Here is a 27,306-nt window from a genome sequence, read left to right as displayed (position 1 = left end):
TTATTAGAAAATTTATTAAGTAGTGAAAAATGTTATTTGTATTTAAGTATTTAATAGAAAGCAGCATTAAAGTCTAAATAGAAAATAAAATGTTTATTGAGCTCGGCCTCTGGCTTTTACAGAGTCACATTTAGATTGGTGTTATTTGGCTGTTACTGTCCTTCTTTAATTTTGCACATCCTACACTGTACATGATACCAAATCTGCTTAAAATGACACTCGGTCCAGTCAGGCAAGCATCTTGAAAAAAGTGACTTGCCTTTTCTCAGCAGCCACTTATAAATATGACTGAATCAGTGGAATTATTGAGCTCTGTGTGTACACAATACTTACTCTGGCTAATTAACTACCCCAGTATGCACACTAAGCTACATGTACTACAAAGTAAACTTGTGCAATTATGTTAAGACAACACTTACCAAAATATAGAAACGTAAGAAGAGGAGGGGGATTCTAAGGCCCCAGTATGCTGTTAAGACTTGCATCTACATATCTACTATTTAATTCACCTGTTATGAAAAGCTGATATACTAAAAGATTCTTTAATTTCATTTGGGACATTATTGATTGTAAAGGCCCTGGAGTGTTGATAACTCCTTAAATAATTCTTTCTTTGGTTTTGGATGTCAGTAAAATAAGGTTTAGGGCATTGTTAGATTCTCTGCAGTGTAAAGTGTTACTTACGATACATTTATTTGGGCAGAAATTTTGTACATAAATAGGATTTTTGAAGTATCAATAATAATAATAATAATGCTTTATTTATAGAGGGTGACTCATTAGTCAAGGACTATTCTCCCTTGAGGCCCTCTTAAGGAGAGTATAACAATGCACATTATATGAAGATAGCAATAATTACTATTTAATTTAACATGTTTAGTAATAAAATACTAAATTCCATTATCTGTTAGAAGCACATACATGCTCATGATATCTCTTCTTAAATACTCTAATATTTTCAGCAGATTTTTCATGTAGTGGAAGCAGAATGTATCTATATTTAATGTTAACAGTGACTGTTGTTCTGGAATGAAAAACCTCCACAAGGTAGGAGCAGAAGACGATATAAAAATAATGTGACCAGTTTCTAATCTTCCAGCTCAAAGTTTTTGAAAAGCATGAATGATTAATTTTTTGTTAATCTCTCTTCTCTTCTTGTCATGGACAATGAACCCCTCATCCAGTCATTTGTAATGGATGAGTGGCATTATTGGCGTAAAGCCGGAGGCTGAGCATGTATACATATCATATTATTCTGTCATTGGCAGAAACAGGTGCCCTTCACAGAAAAGGAAACTTTTTTTATCAGTCACATGATGTGTCACCTGAAGTATTTTATATAAACAAGCCACCCACACAAGGTATCTCATAGTTTAAAGTGAAGTGTTTTGTTTATGTAAGACAGAGAGGGATAACCCAATTGTAGTAAAACCTCAACTTGCAACAAAGGATGGGTGTGATTATACATGCTCAGCCTCCGGCTTTACTTCAATAATACCCCTCATCCTTCACAAATGCTTGGATGAGAGTTCATTATTTTCCATAAAGCCTTTGGCCTCACATGTATCATAACATAGCATCTTTAAAGATAGACAACAAAACATCTGCAAAAAACATCAGTAGGAAAAGAGAACATATGTTAACCTGTAAATTATAATCAAACAACAAATATTACTTATATGCTATTAATAACTGCTTCAGCAAAACCCATACTCTTAGCCTAAATATCCCTTTGATAAAATTTGTGAAAAGCCTTTTCTGATGTCCAGTCTGCTGTTTTCAATATATTGTGCAAGGAACTGCCTTGTCTGAAAGCAGCTGATGCTGCAGCAGTTCTGTAAGAATGAGCTTTGAATTTAAATGCATCAATTCCTGATTTTTCTACGACCATTTTTAATCATCTTGCAATAGTACTAGATGTCACAGCTCTATAGGAACAATAGGATACCAGAACTTGAGTAGATTTCCAAAGATTTTTAGTCCTGTCAAGATAATGCAACAAAGTATGCATAGCACGAAGCTTCTCATCCTTATAATGTAGTAGTTCCAACTGGAAAATCTTACCTTGACTTGAAGTTTTCAACAAATCCGACAAAAACTGAAAATTACTTTATTTGCCATTCAAGTCATGTTATGTAAATTCAAAGATTTCAGACTATGTGCTCTTGTTAATAATCTAAAGATATAGTTTCAAAAGGAAAAAGGGTACACAGTTATTTTAAGACTAGGCTTACATCCGAAGTGTCAGCATATCTTGGTTTTGGTGGACTTTCTTAAACAGTCCCTTAAGTATCAATTAATCAACAAAGGGTTCAGGCACCTAACATTATCAGACATTCTCAAAGTAGTAAGTAACACTGCCTTTTGAGTATTAGCAACACTATAAGACTTACCTTCAGTTGCCAAAGAATCTAAGTATGAAATAACTGTTACCCCAGAGGCACAAAATTCCCTGATCTTCAAATATTCCATTTTTTTTCCATGCCAAATTATATTATTTAGCTGTTCTTGGTCTCCATGAATTGTTAATGATGTCCACAGCTGTTGTTGGAAGTCCTTTGTTTTGGAGCAATCTCTTGATACAGTCACTGTGATTAAATATAGGGTCTTCTCTAGAGAATGAGTTTGACCATTTTATGGAAGAGTCAGTATGTTTTTGTGCCCTGAAGTCTAAATGGAAGAGAAATTAAACATGGCAAGAGTAAAGGAAACCAGGATTGTGATGTCCAATGTGGAACAATTAAGAGTGCTTAACTAACCTGATCAGCAATAACTTTATTCAATAGTTTTCCAACATGATTAAAAAGGGGAAAAATGTTTGGGATTAAATTATGCCAAGAGAAAGAAAAGGCATCAAATTTAAAAGCACCTGGTTCTGGAAACCATGAGATGAACTTCTTTAACACATTAACCCCTGGAGCTTTTTGCCATTTTTGCCTGAAAATCGAGTAGGAAACACATTTTGAAAGCAATTTCTGAATAGACTCGAAAACACCAAATCCCCGGTCATCTTTCAATAACATACCGGTACTGCCTAGTTGTGTTAGAAACATTGTTTTTCATTGGCTATTTGACTCGCGCATGAGCAGAAGGGTAAAAATTGGACTTTTTTTTGTTGTTGTTTTTTTGCTAAACGAAGCCATTATTTTTGTATGGAGACCACTCTTTATTCCAAATGCCCATCTTATCCTACTTTTTGCAAAGGCTCATCTGTCTGTTTGCAGTTCATACCGGTTTGCCTTAATTAGATTTGAGACCAAAAAGTCTAAAATCCGGACACAAAATGGGATTCCAACCACGGGCGAATTTTGCATTAAAAAAAAAGTCGGGTCCAAAAAATGAGGTTTTTCCATTTGTATTTTGTAGTGCAACTAGATATTCCATATTATTTGGTATCATTGTAGAGCTACATCTGTCTACCTTTCTATAATACCACCCACTTTAGTGTATCATGCATGACCATGACGCTACAGAGCTCGGCAGTAGGCTACTACCTCCTGCCCCGTAAAGTCGTCGCTAGGGGTTAATGTGTTAAGTGACAATTAATCTAGATGCAGAAAGATCTGTCTCTGGAACAAAAGTCTGTGCACACCATCTTTAACAAATTTCTCTCTTTAGCATCCATTCAGGGGAATCAGAAAAGTTCCTGGACAGAAAATCTGCATACTGGTATTATTAGAATCCACATTTAAGAAATGTTCTGTTTCTGCAGTCTAAAACAATACAAGCATAATCTTTACAGCACACTGACCCCATGACCTTATGGACATTAATCATTTGGTTTAACATGTTTAACTCTATGGTCTATTGAAGTGAGAGCAGGCATTTGTGTTTATGCAAATTAATTAAATGATTATTTACAGGACTTACAATTCGTTTTAGATTTTGAAAATGCTGATATTAGAGACAAGATATTAGATTAAGTTTCTCTTTTTAGCAAAAGTATCTTATACATTTTAAAGAAATATATATTTTATGCTCTGACAATCTTTTTCAACCCTTACACTTAAACAACATTTATTTAACATTTATATTTTGAGGAAGAGGTTGAAAGTGAGTGTGAGTCTGATCAGATATATTATAATCATTTATATGTTTTCAAATCAACTTCTAGACAACTCATCAGCAAGATATCAAATGTTTAGTTTAATGTAGGAAGCACAGATCTGTGTACCAGAAAGAATCAAGCCAGTCATAGAAATATGATATCAGGATGTCTCCTATGAAGTCCACTAGGCTGATATATATATATATATATATATATATATATATATATATATATATATATATATATATATATATATATATATATACAGAGGCAGAAATGGTTATTGAGAGCTTTTGAATTTGAATTTAGTACAGTGAAAAGAAACCATTAAAATATGAAACCTAGACATTTGTTTTTTTGCTCTACCAGCAAATTCTCCAATGTAGCTGCCACCTACCCTACACAGCTACAACGTCCAACTGAATCAGTGCCATTCCACCCATATTATTAATATGCAAGATAGCACATATGTTGTCAGGCTGAATCTCAATATAGACATTTTTGTGATCTGAATGAAAAGAAATTGCTAACAACTCTAGGTAATTTATGAAAAAAAATGGTCTCATTCTTGTCCCATCTAGCAGAGATTGATCTGTCTGAATAAAGTGCATAATCTCCCCACCCTGCGAGTGATGCATCAGTTTGAATAGTAAAAGCAATCTTGTCTTGTCTGATAGATTTTCGCTTCCTGTCTGCAACATTTAGATACCACCATTTAAGTTCCTGGATACTTTGTGGAGATAACTGTACTGTATTATCAAAATTTTTGTTTTACAAACACCTTTTATTTTACCATGTTCCAAATAGCTGTGGTGCATTGGGGCTTCCAGGATTGCATAAAAGGCATTAAATAGCATTCCAATAAATGATGCCAACTCTCGTGCTCTAACATGCTTTCTATCAATGAGCTTCTTGGCAAAAACATTAATCTTTTCCACTTTCTCCTCAGTAAAAAACCCCTTAAACTGTAGAGTCTAACACAAAACCAAAAAAAGGTGATTCGTTGAGATGGAATAAGCACAGATTTTTCTAGATTGATAGTGAAACCAAGAGATTTTAATGTCTCAATCATAGTCCATGTATTTTGAAAGCAAATGTGACTGCCACCATCCATATTCAGAGTCATCAACCTAATGCACTGCTGTCTGAACCATGCATAAATGGGTTTCTGGATCTTGGTGAACACTCTTGGAGCAGAGGAAAGCCCAAAAGGTAAATGTACAAACTGAAAAATTTGACCATTCCAAATAAACTTTACAAACTTGTGATTGTATGTATATATATATATATATATATATATATATATATATATATATATATATATATATATATATATATATATATATATTGGAATACTGAAATAAGCATCCACTAGATCAATAGAAGTAAAGAAATCATTTTTCTGGATTCAATTTAAAACAATTTGAAATGTTTCTTGCTTGAAATGTTCATAATGAACAAATTTATTCAGTTGTTTCAGGTTAATAACTGGCCAAAATTTTCCATTAGGTTTGGGAACAATAAAAATGTTTGAAAGAAATTGATTACTCTTGCATGTGGATGGAACTATAGCTCTTTTGTGTAGAAGTTCAGTGATTTCATTGGATATAATGGTTCTCTGCTCATTCGAAAAGGACTGGAAAGGCATGGAATCAAAGTCTATTTTGTAACCCAAAACTTTTTGCAACATTCACGGATCACGAGTAAAATATTTCCATGTAGCAACACAATGTGTAAGTTTTCTCACAGAACTTACCTCTTTGGATTTAAATTTGTGGGCTCATTTGGGGACTAGTATAGGCAGGTCTCCTTCCTCTATTGGAATTTTGGTATTGATAACTGTATGTATTTTGAGCACTATAATGTTGAGATCTAAATCTTGTTCTCTGATTGAAACCTGGACCTCGTATGGGTCCAGCGCCTCTAGCACCACGGCCTCTATTGAAACCTCTGTGAATATGGGGAAAATGTTCTTTCACAAGTGCAAACACAGTGTCACATCTTTTAACTTCCTTTGCCACATCATCCCCAAAAAGTGTGTATGTTATGGGGGTATGCATATTACAAAGATTGGAATATTTCCTTTTCAAATGTGGTCGAATCTTATACCACCTTCTTAGGGAGACAATATCATATTGCACCTGACCCATAAGGGTAATAGCACCTGAATTTAGGATCTTTGCTTTTTCATGAGTGGCAGTCTGAAACTTTAGTAATTCTGCTTATTGGACAGTTGGCATAATCCCTGCAGCAACAAGACTTTTTATATCCCTAAAGGCTTTGTCATAAGAGTGAACTCTGTTAAGTTCATTCCAAATTTCTTGATTGACAAGTGGGGGTACCGAACTTAACACATTTTTCTGGGATCTTGTACTTTTGTACAATTTCATCTGTTGCACATACAGAAGTGCATGCAGTATTAATCAGCTCTGCTAAGGATTTAGGTATTGTCTTTACTTTTTGGGGAGTTTTCATTTTGGGTAACTGCCACATATTATCAGCATTGCTAGTAGAAATACAGTTGTATTTAGGCTGCAGAGTATCAAACAATGCCCCATTTACTTTTTCTCTCAAAGAAATTTGCCTGAGTTGTCTACTTGCATCACCCTTTGCTGGGGTAACATCAACATTGCTATATGGTCCTTCATTTTCAACTTCTACATGTAATCCAGGTAAGCATTCACCAAAAAGGGCATCAATGTCATTGTCATCTACCATAATAAGCTGCATTTCATTTAGACCCAATGTTTTCTTCAAAAGCTCATATCTGTTTCAGACAGGTTATTTATGTCTATGAGACTGGACAACCTCGACTGTCTGACATTTTTTGCTTTTTTGGTTGCCATAACAGGCTTGTGTTTTGCCACTTTCTGAACATCAGTCCGAACAAACATAAATGTTTTTCCTTTATTTTTCTGTTTTTGTGGCTTCTTAACTCCTCTCTTTTTTGAGGAACTTGCCTCAACTTTGCAAAAGACTGCAATATCCTCAGGCCCAAAACCTGAAAATTCCGAGTCGGCTTCAAGGTAGGTAATTGAGAGGACTTTGTCCTCTTCAGTAGCCATTACAAATAAACAAAAAGAAACAATAACAGATAACACATACAGCTTGGACTACATCCTAAGCTGGCTACAATACTACCTCAGTACCAAGTATGCACCTATTATTGAACTTACCACTCCACTCCTATGCCACAATAACTATGAGATACCTCGTGTGGGTGGCTTGTTTATATAGGATACTTCAGGTGACACATCATGTGACTGATAAAAATGTTTCCTTTTCTTTGAAGAGCACCAGTTTCCACCAATGACAGAGTAACATGCTATGTATACATGTGGGGCCAAAGGTTTTACAGAAAATAATGATAATTTTCCTATGAAACGGCACTAACATCAATGGTTCCTTCATGGCTGTAGGCTTTGGACGAAGGAAAAATTGTTTGGAATATTAATGTTTAATTTTCAAAATGCGTTTAATCTTGTGTATCATAAAATTTTTTTAGATAAACTAAAAATCAATGAATGTAGTCACACAGCTGATAAATTGCCTACTTCATGCTTAAGTGACAGATTTTAAAAAATGACTCTAAAGGGACATCTGTCTGAAAGGAAAACAACAAACTGTTGTATACGACATGGGTCCACTAAATGGGACACTTTTTTCCTTTTTATAAATGACCTTCCCCTGAAGATTCTAAATCCAATACCATCAGTTTTGATCTACAGTCAAACCTGTCCTAATGATCACTTGAGTTCTGCAGTCACCTAGTTACAACAGCCATTCTAATACCCCCCCCCCCCCCGAAAATGTCCTATATAGCTGTCGACTGCTCCGGTGGCCTAGTGGTTAGAGCGTCCGCACTGGATGCCAGAGGACATGGGTTCGATCCCCAGTCAAGTCATACCAAAGACTTACAAAATGACATTATAGCTGCCTTGCTTGGCGCTCAGCATTAAGAGGTTAGTGTTAGGACTGGTTGGCCTGGTATCAGGATAATGTGACTGGGTGGGACATCATGCTACATGTCTGCGGCATGATGCCCCAGTGCTAGACATCACTATAAACTGTCACACTGCAGACATTGTAACGATATGACTGAAAAATTGTTAAAGCTACGTTAAAATCCAAATCACACACACTCACACACACACATCATCCGCAGTCAGCAGCCAAGTGTTTCCTAACCAAGCAGAGGTTTCACCCTGTCTTCTGCAGTCATTATAGGAATCGGCAGTGACCGTTCCAAGAATGCAAATTAAACTTCTTTTGTTCGATGAACAAGGTATGGTATATATAAAGGTATATGAACAGAATTGAATGTTCCGTATTTGATTGTACTTCCTAATCCAGTCAAATTCATAGTGTGAACATGTTGGCTGTGAAAGTAAGGCAGTTTTTAAGTTAACATAAGTAAGGCAAGTTTACTGCACCACTGCACCTTACAGTTTAGTAATCCAAGTTTCCTTTGAGCTGAGTCTGTTTTTAATGTTTGGAATTTATGACCATTCTGCACTGGTGGAGTAAGATAGCAGCTTACCAGGGGGCCTAGAAAACTGTAAAGATCTTACATTGAGTTATACCTGCATGAAATTGAGAGGCAAGTGATGTATTTTCTGAGAAATTGTGAGTATTGTAATTGTTATGCTCATAGTCCAATTACAGATGAGATGAAACTAAGTGTTGATGAAATTTGACCTGGTACTTGCTATTTCCATTGCTAGTCACATGACTACACAACTCTCACAACCAACATGTCTGTGTAGCTATGATACGTCAACAATAAACCCCATTTCCAATGTTGTTTTACAAAAATTCTTAAGTATTAAATGAAAGTCCCCTACTGTTTGTAAAAGAACAAAAGGACATTTAATTCTCAACATATTTATTCTGAGAACAAGACCAGAAACCTGTCCCTGCCACATCAGTTTGGAGAGAGATTCATCAAGGATGGAGCACATGTCAAACTGGGGCGAGAAAGGGCATAGGAAACTAGGATTAATGTTTTAAATGCTACTTACAATAGCCTCAGGAAGCTTCTTTTGATTCATTAATCATCAAAAGTCGCAAACAAAAGCTGTCTGTGATCTCTGTGAGTTTGAGTAACTGCTTAAAGTAAAAACACATGTTTCATGCATAACAAAACACCATTCATGTGTTTCACAAGTACAAGTAAAAACTGTCAGTAATTTTATTTAGGAATTTCTGCTGATAATGAGGTACAAGTTTTGCCTTATGAGAGAGAGAGAGAGAGAGAGATGCATGTACACAGTTGTAGTTTTCTTGAGTGTTGCTAATAGCTAAGAAAAATACAGGTATCTTAGTAGCATCCTCCTACTGCTAATAATAATACATGAGAAATAATAATGATAATAATATTCTGTTCATAGGATATAAATTTGTTTTGAACCAACAAAGGTCATTTTTGCCTTTTCCCGTTGTTGACAGTTTAAGACACTTTTACTGTATATTACGATTTGTTTATTCATTCATTTGTAAATTATAGTCTTTGCTGGTTATCTGATAAGTTAACAAATAATAATTATTGAATACTCTGATCACGTCAGTGTCATGGATACTTTGATTTTTGTTTGTTCTGGGAGCAATCACAAAAGTTGCTTGGCCCAACAAGTAATCCTAAATAACCTGAAAATGTTGTAACTGGCTTTAGGGTCTATCAAGAGGGGTCCTGTCTAGGAAGATACATGTGTCCTGAAGTCTAAACCTTGACATGGACAGCATATTAACATGAGGCCTTTGTTCTGTTGCAGGAGATCCAGGGGTATAGGAAAAGTTTGCTACGGAGTCGTCTGATATGGGTTTGTACACTGCTGACTGTAGGAATCCTCCAACTTGTCTTCTATTGGTTCCCCAACCTCAAGATCCGTGCTACTCATCAGAAATCTTCTCTTGCCAGTGCTGACAGTGTCCTGCTGAGGGTATGACTCATTTTATAGAGTAAATAAGACATTACAGATTAAAGCTGCATGCAGAAATTTGGTTGAAATCTTACAATCCTTGACAAAGTAATGCTGCAGAAACCAAAGACAGGAAGATGGAAAATCAGGAGACATAACAGCTGTAAATGACGCCATGGCATGCTGGAAATCAAACTCATTATATTTCTTAATAATAAAAAGCTGCATGCCAAATTTGGTTGAAATCCGATCCAAAGAATTCCTTAGTAAAATTAGATGGCAGAGCCAAACTTAGAAGGATGCGAAATCAGAGGCTGTAGCTTCTCCAAAAATATATAAGCTCTATAATACTAAAAAAAAATTTTTTTATATATATATTTCTACATAACAAAAACAGGGCCGGAAAATTTCATTTTAAACCCACTTGTCCAGGACCAGCACTGCCACTCAACTCAGAATTTCCCAAGTCCATACAAACCAAGGACTGGTCCAACAGCATACATGCCAACCATTACGCTTTTGGCATAATCATTATGCTTTTTTTCACTGAATTATGCCTTATGCATAACTGTATTTGGATTACGCGTTTTTGGTATATCCCCCTCCAAAAAAATTAATAATTTGTTTTCTCATTTTTATTAACATCCAGTTAATCCCACAGACTGTATTCTATGTAACTATGACATAAGAGTACACTTGTCCAAAGACTTACATGCACTTTCCTAACAGTATTATGTTCTATTTATAGCAGTTGCCCTACTTAAAGAAACATACTGGTTTCTACTTTCAGCTTTTGACCTCGGTTTCTATTTATAGCAGCTGTATGGCTTAGTTTGGAGAGAACAGACTGGTTTTCTGACTTTTAATCTTTGCTCGCAGATTCTTTGTTCTAATTCAGAACAGAACCAGTCTGTAGGTATTTGGCTCCAAAAGTCAAGTCAGATTTTTTTTAGCCGATGCGTGTTAGAGCAAAAATATTTTCCAAATAATTTCACAGATGGATTAGGAAAAGACGAAAAACTGATTCAGAGATGAATACATGAATTACACAATACAGCATTCCATTCTAGGGATCTTCATGCCCCTTGCAGGCCGCGTGGAAAGGATTTTAATATTGGTCATGGTGGTAAAAGAAGAAACCTTGAATTAGCTCGTTTTACTAACTCCATTACTAAGGTAACTTCTTTTTTTACAGCAGAACTAAATTGTGGACACGAATTTTATAAATGCAGATGTGTTATCTACCGAGTTCTTAATAAAACACGGACAACCCCATAGCGGTAGAAGACTACATTGGTCCTTTATTCAGACGGATGTTTCCTGATTCCAAAATTGCAGAAAATATGCATGTGCAAGAACAAAATCATCTAATATTGTTAGGTGTTTAGCAGAAGATACTTCACTTAAAATTGCAGAAGCCATGAAAATTGGTCCGTTTAGTATTGCAACAGACAGGAGTAGTGATTGTGTCAAAAAGTTGTACTCAGACTGTGTAAGAGACTTTGACAATGAAAAGGGCAATCTGTAAGATATAAATTTCCTCTTCTTTGTCAGGTTACCATAATTCTAATGCTGACATGAGAGATTGTTCAGTATTGTTAACAAAAATAAAACTGAATTCAGATCCAGGCTCTGTAACCCAGCACTTAGTGCTCTACTGGTGTGCAAAACATTCATAGTCTCAGCTGGTACAAAGTGTTTTGAAATGTAATATGAGAGTCAGTTGCTTTCTAAAGCTCAAAGTGTTATATATGAAAACTTGAAGCAGTAATTGATGTTAAAATTTGAGAGGGATAAATAAATAATTTTGTACATTCGCTCATTGAATATTTATCATGTCATATGTGGATTACTCTTTTTCTGCTTAGATTACTCTTTTTGTCCACTTGGATTACACTTTTTCCTCGCCAGGGGTTGGCATGTATCCAGCAGCTAAGTCTTACATGTGACTATTTACTACAGTGCATTAACATAAATGAAAGACAGGAATATAACAAAATTAATGTAAACTCAGAATTCAGGAAATAACATTATGGCTTATTCATTCATATAATTATCTTAGTAACCTTGACATTTCATAATTTTAAAATCACATGATCATTACATCTTTTGTTGACTCCACTTTGAATCTCAGAGCTGTAATTAACTAAAACTTGAAATCTAAAAGTGCACAACATGAGATAAAAATATCAAACACCCAAATAAAATAGACCATGTGTGATAAAAATATCAAACACCCAAATAAAATAGACCACGTGAGATAAAAGTATAAAACACCCAAATATAATAGAACACATTTACCATTCAAAGATAATTCAGTGAAACAAATGGGTAAACAACCCATAAAGTCAAATTTCTATACAATCGTTGGCTTTAAATGTAACAGTTCATATGGTAGATAGTCAGTTTCCTCTGACCTTTCCCACCCCATCTGAGAAATTCTGACATTTTTGTTGTCAAAATATATAAAATGGGATGTGAAATGCAATAAGACTACTTGACAGATTGTACAACGTGCAATGGATTTTGAAGTTTGTGTCAGCGTTGTAAAGGATATCAGGGTCTGGATGATTGGTTTATTTTATTTACTAGCAGTAACCTTTCTGTCGGCTTGTTTCTAGTGCTGTTAATGGGTCACTTATAAAAAAGGACATACCTTTGTATAAAGCATTTAAAGTTTGGGTATGCCATACATAGCAAAACAGCTGATTATACTCAACCCATTGGCACACCCTTTTGATCCTGGTATATTTATTTGAATCAAAATTCACGTCGTTTTCATACCTGGGACATTTGAATCCCGTCAGTGTAACACATCTTGTAGCAGACGAATTCTCTGTGTTTGAGTCGTGCCTTCCGCATGTAAATGCATACTTAGATCAATTCATAGCATGTAGCACATATGGTAAGCTGATACTATTCATGCTTACTTTTAGCTATGGTGGAGAACAGACAAGCATTTAATTGACGAAGATCAAACTTTGAATGCTGATTGTCATGCAAAATTTGAAGATTTTCAGTTGTTGTTGTTGTGGGGTTTAACGCCATTTTTCAGCACACGATAGGGTATGTATGGCAGCCAGTATTAATGGTGGAGGAAGAACCTGGGAAGAACCACCGTCCCACAAGAAGCTACCGGCAAGCTTTCTCACATACCTACATTAGCCGAATCTGAGACTCGAACCCATGCAGACAGTGGTGAGATGGCAGTGATCTGTAACGGAGAGTGCTTTAGACCACTTGGCCACTCTGGGCTCCTGAAGATTTTCAGTAATATTTTACATTGCCAGTCTCCCAGTATCGAGTTACTTCTGCTTTTCTTCAATTTATAGGAACAAATAAGAAACATTAAAGGTCCGATGGCTAGTCCTACTTACATAGGACCAGTCAGCGGCTAAAAAGAGTCAGACCACAATTTTCAGGCCTTGAGAAAGATGATCAAACGTTAGTTGATATTCCAGCACCATTTCAGCTTATGGATGCAAAGCGATCTATATCTCCCTCCCGACCCCCACCATTGGCATTGTACCTGGACTACCAAAGAGAGGGTTGGGTACATCCTCCTTCTGCTACTTTTTCCACTGCAGCTTTCTTTTAAAAATTGAAACCCCTGTATGTGCATATTTTGATAACCTTATTCAGTTTTCATGTGAATATAGCAATTTTAAAAAAATATTTGTTCACTTTTTTAATTTTTGGTTTGCAAATCAGGCATATGTGCTTTATATTCATAAATTTAGATGTTTTTTAATTGACATCATCAAAACTTTGTTTTGTCTCTTTTGCTTTATAAGATATTGCAATATTTTCAGGATCAGTATCTTCAGTGGTTTGTGGCTACAGTTCACACGTGTACCAAAGATGGAACAAGGTTTGTTTTAATTTTGCATTTTGAAAAATTTTGCATTTTGACAAATTTTATAAAGCAAAAGTTGAGTGAGAATGTAATTTAAAGTTATAAAGACTGAATGGATTACATGGAACATGATTAAAGACATATTGTCCAAATAAATGATGTTTGCATGTGCTTTCTTTATTTGAAATACCCAAAAAACTACTTTAAAAAAGCCATGTCTTGTATACATCATTAGTAATTTTCACTTGGCTTTTTTTTATTTTAAGGAGGCTTAATTTTGTGGTAGGCATGTTATTACAACTCTGTAGCCTTAAACTAAGTAATAGACGAGTCGAAACCATGTTTTGTACAATTCAACAAATAATTTTTTTTCCATGAATACAAAGTGTAAATTTAAAAAGAACTTACAGTAATGTGAATTAAATCCCAAATTAGTCCAAAAGTTCTAACTAAATTTTAGTGGTGTTTAAAATAAGATCCAGTGCTGAAAGTGTTGATGTGCCTGTAGTCTCAGATGTACTAATGTACCAATGGCCTGGAGTGTAATAATGTGCTAACAGTCTTTCTGATGAATCACACAAATTTAATCGAAGATATGTTTGTTTGAATTCACTATAATTCCACGTTAATGTCTCTGTCCAAGAATATTATTGAGCAGTTTGTAATTTCAGAGAATAATTTGAACCAATAATTCTAGCCCAAGTCCATTACTGAAAACAACATAAGACTGATTTTTGCTTATTATTTCCATTAAAGCTTTTTAATTTGATCAGTAAATAAAAAGACCAACAAAACATAATCTCATATTGGTGATTGGTGCCCATCAGGTATACATACTGATAAATAGATCTCTGTTTTAGTATTCTCCAGAGTCAGACTTATTTGATATACATGCATGTTGTACATTTTCTTGTCATATACATGCATGTTGTACATTTTCTTGTCATATACATGCATGTTGTACATTCTCTTGTCATATACATGCATGTAATACATTCTCTTGTCATATTCATTCATGTAATATATTCTCTTGTGATATACATGCATGTAATACATTCTCTTGTGATATACATGCATGTAATACATTCTCTTATCATATACATGCATGTTGTTCATTCTCTTGTCATATAAATGCATGTTGTACATTCTCTTGTCATATACATACATGTAATACATTCTGTTGTCATATACATGCATGTAATACATTCTGTTGTCATATACATGCATGTAATACATTCTGTTGTCATATACATGCATGTAATACATTCTGTTGTCATATACATTCATGTTGTACATTCTCTTGTCATATACATTCATGTAATACATTCTCTTGTCATATACATACATGTAATACATTCTTTTTTCATATACATACATGTAATATGGTCATTTTTATATACATGTACTTAATAGTCTTTTTTCATATACATACATGTAATACAGACTTTTTTCATATTGAATTTCTAAGGAAACCCACTTATGGATAATGTTCTGCTGATCTCCAGAGTCTGCTAATGAAGTTGCAGCTCTGTGATCATGAATCTAATTATTTGTTGCACAGTCATTCAAAAAAGTTGAACAGTGAGCTTACCTAATTCACAGTCATACAAAAAAGTTGAACAGCGAGCTTACCTAGTTCACAGTCATACAAAAAAGTTGAACAGCGAGCTTACCTAATTCACAGTCATACTAAAAAGTTGAACAGCGAGCTTACCTAATTCAGTCATACAAAAATGTTGAACAGCAAGCTTACCTAGTTCACAGTCATACAAAAAATTTGAACAGCGAGCTTACCTAATTCACAGTCATACAAAAAAGTTGAACAGCGAGCTTACCTAATTCAGTCATACAAAAATGTTGAACAGCGAGCTTACCTAGTTCACAGTCATACTAAAAAGTTGAACAGTGAGCTTACCTAATTCACAGTCATACAAAAAAGTTGAACAGCGAGCTTACCTAATTCACAGTCATACAAAAAAGTTGAACAGCGAGCTTACCTAGTTCACAGTCATACAAAAAAGTTGAACAGCGAGCTTACCTAATTCAGTCATACAAAAATGTTGAACAGCGAGCTTACCTAGTTCACAGTCATACTAAAAAGTTGAACAGTGAGCTTACCTAATTCACAGTCATACAAAAAAGTTGAACAGCGAGCTTACCTAATTCACAGTCATACAAAAAAGTTGAACAGCGAGCTTACCTAGTTCACAGTCATACAAAAAAGTTGAACAGCGAGCTTACCTAATTCAGTCTTACAAAAATGTTGAACAGCGAGCTTACCTAGTTCACAGTCGTACTAAAAAATTGAACAGCGAGCTTACCTAATTCACAGTCATACAAAAAAGTTGAACAGCAAGCTTACCTAATTCACAGTCATACAAAAAAGTTGAACAGCGAGCTTACCTAATTCACAGTCATATAAAAAAGTTGGAACAGCGAGCTTATCTAATTCACAGTCATACAAAAAAGTTGAACTGAGCTTACCTAATTCACAGTCATACGAAAAAGTTGAACTGAGCTTACCTAATTCACAGTCATACAAAAAAGTTGAATAGTGAGCTTACCTAATTCAGTGATACAAAAAAAGTTGAACAGTGAGCTTACCTAATTCCACAAAACGAAATGTTGCATGACCATGAATTCTTTGCTTACAGCAAAGAGATTATTTTGGACATGAGCTCATCGTAACACTGTCATTGTAAAAGTGGCAATATGCAGAAACAACTTTAAGCTTTAAATAGCATCACTGATACTAACAAAATCTGTAAAACAGTTCCATTTGCCAAACCTGAGAATATTGGCCATAATATACGAATAACTGAAAAGTAAAAAATGGAGAAAATCTAAACTTTTCATGTTTTTTAGAACTGTATGTTTGATGTAAAGTATAATTTACTTCCAACACCTTTCCAGAATTTAAGGCTGTTTATAATTAATAGTTAGAGTATCCAAAATTACCAGTTTTAGAGTATACAAAATTACCAACTGCATTACTGCTTTTGACTAAGTCTCAATTTGTTGTTATGTGTGACAGATCTGGGTCTGTGCAGTTTGTTGTTATGTGTGACAGATCTGGGTCTGTGCAGTTTTTATTATGTGTGACAGATCTGGGTCTGTGCATGTTTTGTTGTTATGTGTGACAGATCTGGGTCTGTGCAGTTTTTTGTTATGTGTGACAGATCTGGGTCTGTGCAGTTTGTTGTTATGTGTGACAGATCTGGGTCTGTGCAGTTTTTGTTGTTATGTGTGACAGATCTGGGTCTGTGCAGTTTGTTATGTGTGACAGATCTGGGTCTGTGCAGTTTGTTGTTATTTGTGACAGATCTGAGTCTGTGCAGTTTTTTGTTATGTGTGACAGACCTGGGTCTGTGCAGCTTGTTATGTGTGACAGATCTGGGTCTGTGCAGTTTGTTGTTATGTGTGACAGACCTGGGTCTGTGCAGTTTGTTGTTATGTGTGACAGACCTGGTTCTGTGCAGTTTGTTGTTATATGTGACAGATTTGGGTCTGTGCAGTTTGTTGTTATGTGTGACAGATCTGGGTCTGTGCAGTTTGTTGTTATGTGTGACAGATCGGGGTCTGTGCAGTTTGTTAGGAGTAATCATTTGAGCATTGACCCTGATCTTTAGGTATATTGTGTGATGGTTGATTATGATCTGTGTTGTTTGCATTTGGATTCAACTTATAATTAAGTATAAACAGCAAATCTTGCTCTAAAACTTTTCTTGAAGAAAATGATCTTTAAGATTCATCTTAAATTTGAATTGAAGAAGAGAGTCATGCATATGTTCAGCTGATAGATATGAGTTTATTTTTCTATCAGGGTGAAGGTTGTTGTGGAGTCAGCACCAACTTGTTCCTTCTTGAACAATAAACGGAGGAAAAGACCCAACCTGTTACTTACTACACCACAGGTATAATGTACCACCTGCTGATTCTTTTTTGTATTTTGAGTTTCTTTTTCCTCCATAATTGCTTTTGCTGTTTCCAGTACAGAATAATTGCTTTTGTCTTGCAAATTATAGGTGAAACATAGGTAACACTTTTCTTACGGTGTTATTATTTTTGTAGAGATAGTATTTTTTGTATTTGCCTGTAGCTGATTTTGGCATGCATAGTCATTACACTTCATCGATGTGTTCATTGTGGAAGGTACTGCTCAACACAGACAGAAGAAGGTCCAGAAACCTACTTTGTCACCCTCAAGTGCCTTTGTTTGGCATTCTGTCTCAGTGAAGCAGGCAAGACATAGCAGTGTGCAGAATTCTAGTTTATTTCCCCGTTTCCTGTTTGTGCTTTTTTTCATCAAGAGCTACAGGCTTTTTTTATTTTATTAATATTATTATGATAATTAAAAGTTGTTTTAAACTGGGCCTTAAAATAGATTTCACTTAAGTTATGATCAGACCTTTTTTATATGACCACTGCTACAGAGGGAGATGAGTGTATACCGTAATCTTTTTGACTATCCATCCTTCCATCTGGCATGCATTCTCATGACTTTCCATCCATCCATCTGGCATACATTCTTAGGTGGCGCTCACCAGATAATAAGTACTTTTGAGAGAGTGACGTATGTAAGGTGAAGTAGTTCGCATTTAAAACATGCACAGTGGAGAGAATGTTTGCATACCTCTATGCTACATTAATGTAATGTGGATGATATTTCTTTTGGATATTGTACTTTTGGAAATTTTACATGATTTAAGCACACTGCTAACTAAAATGACTGCTCCCTTGTGTTAAAAAATCAGTCTGAATTAGTCTAAAGTACACTATACATAGCAGCTATTAAAATAGGGAAAATGAATTTTGCCAGACTAGACAATACCAGCTTCTGAAAGTGCAATGAATGAATTACCAAATATATAAAATGTAAAAAAAGTTATCGGCTCTTTTTTATACAAATGACCTCTGAAGTTCAGGAAGTGAAAATGACCAAGTAGAGCTAGCACTTTTTTGAAAGGTGCACATTTGAAGTAAGGCCAAGCTGTATACTCTATAACCCATAGTACACCCATCAATCATACACCAAAATAAAGGGAATTAAAGGTTCTTTGCATTATACCTAAGATATACAAGGTCTTTTTTAAATAGCCAGTATAACCAGTGAGGAAAGCCGGGGACATTCTTTTTCTTTAAATTCCTAACCCTATGCAAAATGCGAAACTGTATAGCGCCACCTTATGACTGTCCATCCATCCATCTTACATGCATTCTCATAATTGTTCATCCATCCATCTGGCATGCATTCTCATAACTGTCCATCCATCCTTCTGGCATTCATTCTCATGATGCCATCCATCCATCTTACATGCATTGTCATAATTGTCCATTCATTCTTCTGGCATACATTCTCATGACAGTCCATCCATCCATTTGACGTGCATTCTCATAACTGTCTACTCATCCATCTGGCATGCATTCTCATGACAGTCCATCCATCCATCTGGCATTCATTTTCATGACTGTTCATCCATCCATCTGGCATTCATTTTCATGACTGTCCATCCATCCATTTGACATGCATTCTCATAACAGTCCATCCTTCCATCTGGCATGCATTCTCATGACTGTCCATCCTTCCATCTGGCACTCATTTTCATGACTGTCAACTCATCCATCTGGCATTCATTTTCATGACTGTCCATCCATCCATCTGGCATTCATTTTCATGACTGTCCATCCATCCATCTGGCATGCATTCTCATGATAGTTCATCCATCCATCTGGCATGCATTCACATAACCATCCATCCATCTGGCATGCATTCTCGTGACTGTCCATCCATCCATCTGGAATTCATTCTCATGACTGTCCATCTATCCATCTGGCATGCACTCTCATGACTGTTCATCCATCCATCTGGCATACATTCTCATGACAGTCCATTCATCCATCTGGCATACATGCTCATGAAAGTCCATTCATCCATCTGGCATACATGCTCATGAAAGTCCATCCATCCATCTGGCATGTATTCTCATGACTGTCCATCCTTCCATCTGGCATGCATTCACATGACTGTCCATCCATCCATCTGGTATGCATTCTCATAAATATCTCAGGTTCTCCATCAACAGTGACTAGACTTGGCAGAAAGAACAGTAGCCCAGGTTCTCCATCAACAGTGACTATACTTGACAGAAGGCACAGTAGCTCTGGTTCTCCATCAACAGTGACTAGACTTGACAGAAAGCACAATATCTCAGGTTCTCCATCAACAGTGACTAGACTTGACAGAAAGCACAGTAGCTGAGGTTCTTCATCAGCAGTGACTAGACTTGACAGAAAGCATCATGGCATGAAGATATTTCAAAATAAAGCCATCAAATATGGCTCCTGTTACAAAAATGTAAAGACCTTGAAAGATTTTGCTCAAAAACTGCTAAATAGAATTTGATGAAACTTGTTAAAAAGCATTTTTGAATGAATGCTTTTCAAAGTCATACAAAAATGCTGATCTGTAATCAGAGATGGTCACAGTTACTATAAACAGAAAAACCTTTAAACAACTACTCAAAAACCAGCCAACAGACTTTAATAGAATTGACAGAAGGCATCATGGGATAGAGGATTTTAAATTTTATACAACTGATGCTGATCTGCTGTAATACATGGGCACTGGTACTAAAATAATTCAACAAACTTTTCAATGAAAACTTAGCTAAAGTGGTTAGAAAGAGCTTGACCAAACTTGACAGAAAGCATTATGGCATGAACAAGTTTGTGCTAATGCTGCCATTTCACTGTCCAATATAGCAGCTGTTACTAAGAATAGAAATACCTTACAAACAACTTGAGAACCTCTGAATAGAATTTGACAAATCTTGATAAAATACATAAAACTTTCAGAAATTAAAAACGTGTTGTTGATATATCATCTGATCTGGTCACCTTTGCTAGAAATGGAGAAATCTCCAACATCTACTCATAAACCTTCCAACTGAATTAGACTTAATTGGAGAGAGCATCCTGGCATAGAGGGTTTTCAATGTTGTATGCCTGATGCTGATCTGCCATCAACCATTACTAAAACGTAAGAAAACTTTGAATAGAATGCATCCTTCTGACTCATACTTTTGGACCAACTACTCCTTGATTTTTTTCTATTGGGTAAATAGCAGCCAAGTGAGCAATCTCAAACCCACATGGGACTCTTGTTTATGGATGCATATATTGTCAAATCTTTGTGCTCCTTTGATTTTTGTAAGAGTTTTATTGCCCCTTTTTACTTTCAGCTCTATGCAGCATAATTTACATTTTTGTAAATGCAGCTACTCTTGCTTTTTTAAGTATATTACATACCTGCCAGTTAGCACAGTAAGGGTGCAGGTTTGAATCCTACCATCAGACCAGCCCGAGTCAGCTACTGTGGTGTGTCCTTGGGGAAGGCTCTTTAGTCCAATTGCCTTGGCACTTAATAACCTATTTGTGTTGCTGTGCCATAAAGCAACAAATCAAACCAAATCATACATGCCGAACCTGAAGAAATTTAAACATTCAGCACAGAAATATAAAACGGATAATTCAGATTACTGGAGAAAAAGCAAGAAAGGCAACAGTTTTCTTGAGTTCTTTTTTTGGAACATAGTGTTGTGTTGATTTGAGTATTGTTCAAACCAGGAAAGTTTGATTAAAAAAACACAACTCTCAAGTGAAAAGACATAGACATCCATGGTTTGGATTTCGCTAAGGTAAAGTGTACTTGACAAAACATTTTGTGGCATCAGATCACGCATTGGAATGCTTCAGATGAATGTTTTCCAGTTCCGCATGATATTAGGATACATCTTGTATAAAAATATTGACTGCCTTTCTGAGTAGGTCGTGTTAGGGTTGGCAGGCCTGCTATTGCTGTGACTCTTAGTGCTTATCATCGTCAGACATGCATGATGCCCCATCATTATACTTAGAGAATATGTGTGTGCCTTTTTTAACACATGGTATGGGTGGGGTACACAGGTGGAAGATACATATTTATGTGAGCAAATGCTCACTATTCCTTTAGTTTATTTATATGTTAAGTACGCCATGCTATTAGATGTAGTGATTGCTTACCAATGTTGTTTGCAAACAGCAGTAATTGGAAGTATTTCATAAATAGTCTTTTCCAAAATTTTATCCAGTCTATAAATAATGCAATTTAATGAAGAAAAAACATAAAAATGTTGGCAAAAGAGTAGTTAAATGACATTTAATGATATGTGAAGACAAAGTTTTAAACAGAATTATTTAAAATTGTGTACTCTGCAGGTGCACAATTTGAAAGCAGTGTTGCTGTTGTTACGTACATAATATTTTTGACTTTGAAAAGTTGGTCACATTTTGTAAAGGGAGACAGCCATTATAGTTCCAGGAGGAAATGATTAGTCAAAGTGGTTAACTCCCATAATATAGTTTGACATCTTCTATAGAACACTTCAAACCACTCCCATAATACACCGTATTTCATGTAATTTTTCATACACAAAAAAATAATATTAATTTCAGTGTACGAGAAATTATTTATAAAATAAATAATTATCATGTTGTGGTTCTAACTGTGTGTGAAAAATAAAGGTAACTTACCTGAACAAGTTCTACGGAACACACACTACTCGACAACCCAATGGTACAAACGTACAAAGTAAACATATATTTTCTGTCTCATTCTGCTCTCAACTCAAGAATCTAATTACAATATAAAAAAAAGTATTCAAAAAGATTTTTGTTGTTATTAGTGAATAAGAGAGACAGAAAGAGAGAGAGAGAGAGAGGATTATGTCTCAGCGTGAAAGCTCATCTGCATTTAGAGCATATGTAACTGTTATTTTGAGTGATGTTGGCAAAATGATAGTCCTACATGTAAGGCGTATCACATGTTATTTTGTTTTAGTATGCACAAAAGTCAAAACATAAAAATCATCGTCGAGGTCTTACATGTAGTACCAGCAAAATGATTAAGATGGTTTGAACATGTATTAGTTAGGGGTATTATTTATTGGTAAATTGTATGCAACGATACGAGTCTACATTGTCAAGAAATTAAATGCAACTTGTATTTTTACAGAAGCTATAATCTCATTATCATATTGCAATAAAAAAAATAAAGAACTTTAAAACACGTTTTAGTTAATGCGTGTGAGAGCACGTGTGTGTGTGTGCATGCGCAAGAGAGAGGTGACAAATTTTTTTGTCTGTGTACAAAACTATTTATTCAGGGCGGTTTTTATTTGTAGCCTTTGGAAAGAGAAAAAAGACTGCATTTTGAGTTACCTGACGATTGTGATAATCCTCATGTATTACGACCCTACTATATTCCATTATCAATAAACACCACCAAATCAACAATTCATTTTTGTTTTAATAATGATGTACATTGTCACAATAACCACATAGCTATGCAGTGTTATTTACACGGTAATTAAACATGCTTAGTGCTTTGGTTATTCCAGTTAAAACCAGATTGAGGGCAAGAATCTAAACAATAGGTCAAATCAGCAAGGCTGCCAGTAGGGAAATGAGGCTTTCTTTAGGGAAATGAAAATCTGTCAGTGTGCTATTGAAGCCGTTGTCCATACAGAATTTATTATAAGGACAAGCGATCATATGCATTACTTGTTATTTGAACTCGCCAATAAAGATAATAGAGGGGTATATCATTGAATAGATTTGCAATAAAATGTTAATTATATCCAAGTTTAAACAGAACAAACACTTAAAAGATAGTATATATATATATATATATATATATATATATATATATATATATATATATATATATATATATATATATTATAATAATAATAATAATACTTAATTTATAGAGGGTGACTCATTAGTCAAGGACTATTCTCCCTAGAGGCCCTCTTAAGGAGAGTATAACAATGCACATTATATGAAGATGGCAATAATTACTGTTTATTTTAACATGTTTAGTGTTAAAATACTAAATTTCGTTATCTGTTAGAAATACATACATGCTTATGATATCTTTTCTTAAATACTCTAATATTTTCAGCAGATTTTACATGTAGTGGAAGCTTATTCCACAGAATATATATATATATATGAATGGATTTAATGGAGTCCATGACTTTAAAATTTACGATAGAAAATGACACAGTTTTTATATTTTACGTTTGTATGGTTATAATGAAAGAGTAAAACTAGTTGACCAGGGGCCTGTGGTCTTCACTTTAGCATGTACTGAGATGTAATTTTTGTTGTATAAGAAAACATCAATGTTGTTTCCGAACTCATTTTAAAATGCATGTGGTGTTTTGTTATGGTGATGGACATTATAAGGTGAACTAATTAACGATAACATTTAAAGGTGTGGTCTGTGAAGTCCTTTGTCCATTTGTTAATAAACACCGGTAGATATTGTAATGACACTAAGAGGGCTTATGCACCAATCATTGTATTTTCTCACCAACAATGAATTATTAATTTTTGTAAAAACAAAACGGCAATACAGTATTATCAATCTTTTTGCAAACGTAAGTCTTCAAAAAATGCAAAGTGATATGTACACAAAATTATGATACATTTAAATAATTATGATTTTGATAACTGGATTATGTTTGAAAAATTAAAGGGTATGAAAAAATACATGAAATGCAGTAGTTTGTCGTCTATAGAATGCTTCAAACCACTCCCATAATATGGTTTGACATTTGTAGAACACTTCAAACCACTCCCATGTAGAACACTTCAAACCACTCCCATAATATAGCTTGCCATCTGTAGAACACTTCAAACCACTCCCATAATATAGTTTGACATCTGTAGAACACTTCAGACCACTCCCATAATATAGTCTGACATCTTCTGTAGAACACTTAAAACCACTACATGTACCATAATACAGTTTGACATCTTCTATTTAACACTTCAGACCACTCCCATAATATAGTTTGACATCTGTAGAACACTTCAAACCACTCCCATAATACAGTTTGACATCTGTAGAACACCTCAAACCACTCCCATGATATAGTCTGACATCTGCTATAGAACACTTCAAATGATACAGAATTATTTCATTTCAAAATGTTTATTAAAGTTAATTTCTTAAATATTTTCTTTAACTACTTTCTGACTTTTTTAAATCAATTGTCATAAGAGATAATAAGAAGAAAGGATGTGAAACATCTACATGTATCTAGAAGGATATGTTATTTTGTAATGATCCGTAGCATCCAATATATTTTCTAACCATTTTTTGTATTCTGAATACTTTCAGAACTAGTAGATTGAGCAATTTAAATCTACCAAGTTTACTTGAAAATATTCGCTACACATTCACAAGAAAAAAAGGACCAATTCTTCTAGAAGTATAAATGACAGTAAACAGTTTTTAGATTATTGTCACCTGGAAAAAAAGCCCAGATAACTTATTAAGAAAATAAGACAACTAGCTCATCGCATTCTGATCAGACTGCTTCAGTGGCCTAAGTGCTTAGAGCATCCACCTCAGATGTGGGAGGTAGCAGGTTCGAACCCTGCTGAGTCATTCCAAAGACTTTAAAAAATGGTACTAGCTGCTGCTTTGCTTGGCACTCATCATTAAGAGAATAGGTCAGCCTGGTGTCAGGATAATGTGACTGGGCGGGACATCATGCTACATGTCTGCAGCATGATGCCCCATTGCTCGACATCACTATAAACTGCCATTCTGCAGACATACAGTGATTTGACTGAAAAATTGGTAAAGCTATGTTAAAAATCACACACATACACATCACATGCATTCTGATCATTCCATATCACACAGGCCATTGAAATTCTGTTGTTTTTTTTACAAAAATTATTACCATTACAGTCATTCTTTATTTACAAGTTATACATTTTTTAGATAAAATGAGAACTACTTGTTTTTATGTATTGTTTTGAATGTTGTCATATGTAAGTAGCAAAGGGAGATAATTCCTGTTTCTTCCATCATATAGTAGAAATTTTGATAATTCCTGTTCTTACAAAATTTAGTGGGAATTTTTAATTTTGCTTAGAACCGACTGAGTAATGAATTGTAGATTTGTAAATAAAGAAAGATTTCATTGTTTATATTTTTTAATTTTTTTTATAAAACATTTTAGATTGAAATGCTTACTGACTATACTGCAGCTTATAGGTGACCTTGACTTTGGAGTCGTACTGATTTTTTTAAAATGTTGTTTCAACATTGATTTCTTCTGGATTACTATGGAACTATTAGCCTTACAGTACATGCTGCCATGGTGGATGGATGATTAACACTCATCCTTTTAGGCATGGTGGGATTTATAAAAGTATTTTGAATGGCTTCCAAAAGGGGGATGAATTTTCGTGCTAGCCTTATTCCACTAATCTGGTATCAACCCAGAATACACTCTTATGCGGGGATCTGCCTAGCATAGATTGGGAATCATCAGTCTAGTGTTCCTTTTCAGATTCTATCCCATGAATATCCCCACAGTGAGAGCCAAATATTTTATTTGTTTTTGCATTGATGTTATTAAATGGCATATATTGTGACTTGGTTGAAGATTGGTAATAATGAATAGGGACATGTTGAATTGAGAAAAAGCAGTATGCTCATGTAACTTTATTTTCTTACAAGGCATTATTAAACCTTTCTTTGTACAAATCTGAATTTTGTGAATAAAATTCCAAATAATCCTAAATGTCCTATCACAGAGCCAAAGATATAGAATGTTCTGAATGAATTCCAGTAGTATTAAATGTCCTGATGTAAAACAGTGATGCAGGCCAGAATGCCTTTGAATGAGTTCACAAAAATACAAAGTAATGTATTATTTCAAAAGTCAGTGAGCACTTTTGTAAATTCCAGCAAATATTTTAAATAAATAATTCACCTTGATTCATATCTGATTTCAACAATACAGATGTGTACTTAGAACAAAATGGATTCCCAAATAATGACCTAAAACAGGAATGAGTTATTTGTTGTCGAATCCATATTTATACATTTACTTGGCCTGTAATGTAATAAAATGTAAAGCACACCAAGGGAAAAACCTAGTCTAATTGTAAACAAGAGTGGCCTTGAACTCAAATGCTATGGAAACATTCTCTTTACAACTTGCAATAGTGGATCAAAGTCAGCTGTGCAGACATTCTATTTATAGCTTACAATCATAGACAACAGTTAAGCATGCAGTATGAATTAAATATCTATAAAATATATCTGTATAGGTCCCCTCCCCCCCCTTTTAGGATTTTCTGACAGTTTCCTGCTACAATGAATTTCAAAGGCCGGTGCATATTGTAACTCCACAGACACAATTTTAGACACTACCATTTGTACTACAGTGAAAGCAGGGCAAGAAGATCTCTCATTTTAGCAGTACAGGCGGTGTACAAGTTTTCACAACAGATGCAGACCTTTGAACAAAATATGTGTTTCCATGATGCTAATACTTTAAAGACAGAATTGTTAACTCATAATAGGGATTTGGATGACCATGGCACTACAATGAAGGCTTGACAAATTCACA

At 34.9% G+C, this 27,306-nt stretch overlaps 1 protein-coding gene across 1 annotated transcript in view; it reads left to right on the top strand.

Annotated features, from left to right (window-relative positions):
* Window positions 1-27,306, top strand: part of LOC149781476 (polyamine-transporting ATPase 13A3-like) — a 218,998-nt gene that overhangs the window by 56,080 nt on the left and 135,612 nt on the right. Inside the window, exons 3-5 of the mRNA XM_089935567.1 lie at window positions 9,820-9,987; window positions 13,779-13,837; window positions 17,646-17,736. Of these exons, the coding sequence (XP_089791693.1) occupies window positions 9,820-9,987; window positions 13,779-13,837; window positions 17,646-17,736 (318 nt within the window). The remainder of the gene's footprint in view (window positions 1-9,819; window positions 9,988-13,778; window positions 13,838-17,645; window positions 17,737-27,306) is intronic.

The sequence above is a fragment of the Sinohyriopsis cumingii genome, chromosome 15 (genome assembly GCF_028554795.1).
Source record: "Sinohyriopsis cumingii isolate HCF-2022 chromosome 15, ASM2855479v2, whole genome shotgun sequence".
In the NCBI taxonomy this organism is placed as follows: Eukaryota; Metazoa; Mollusca; class Bivalvia; order Unionida; family Unionidae; genus Sinohyriopsis; species Sinohyriopsis cumingii.
This window is presented reverse-complemented; position numbering and strand designations above follow the sequence as displayed.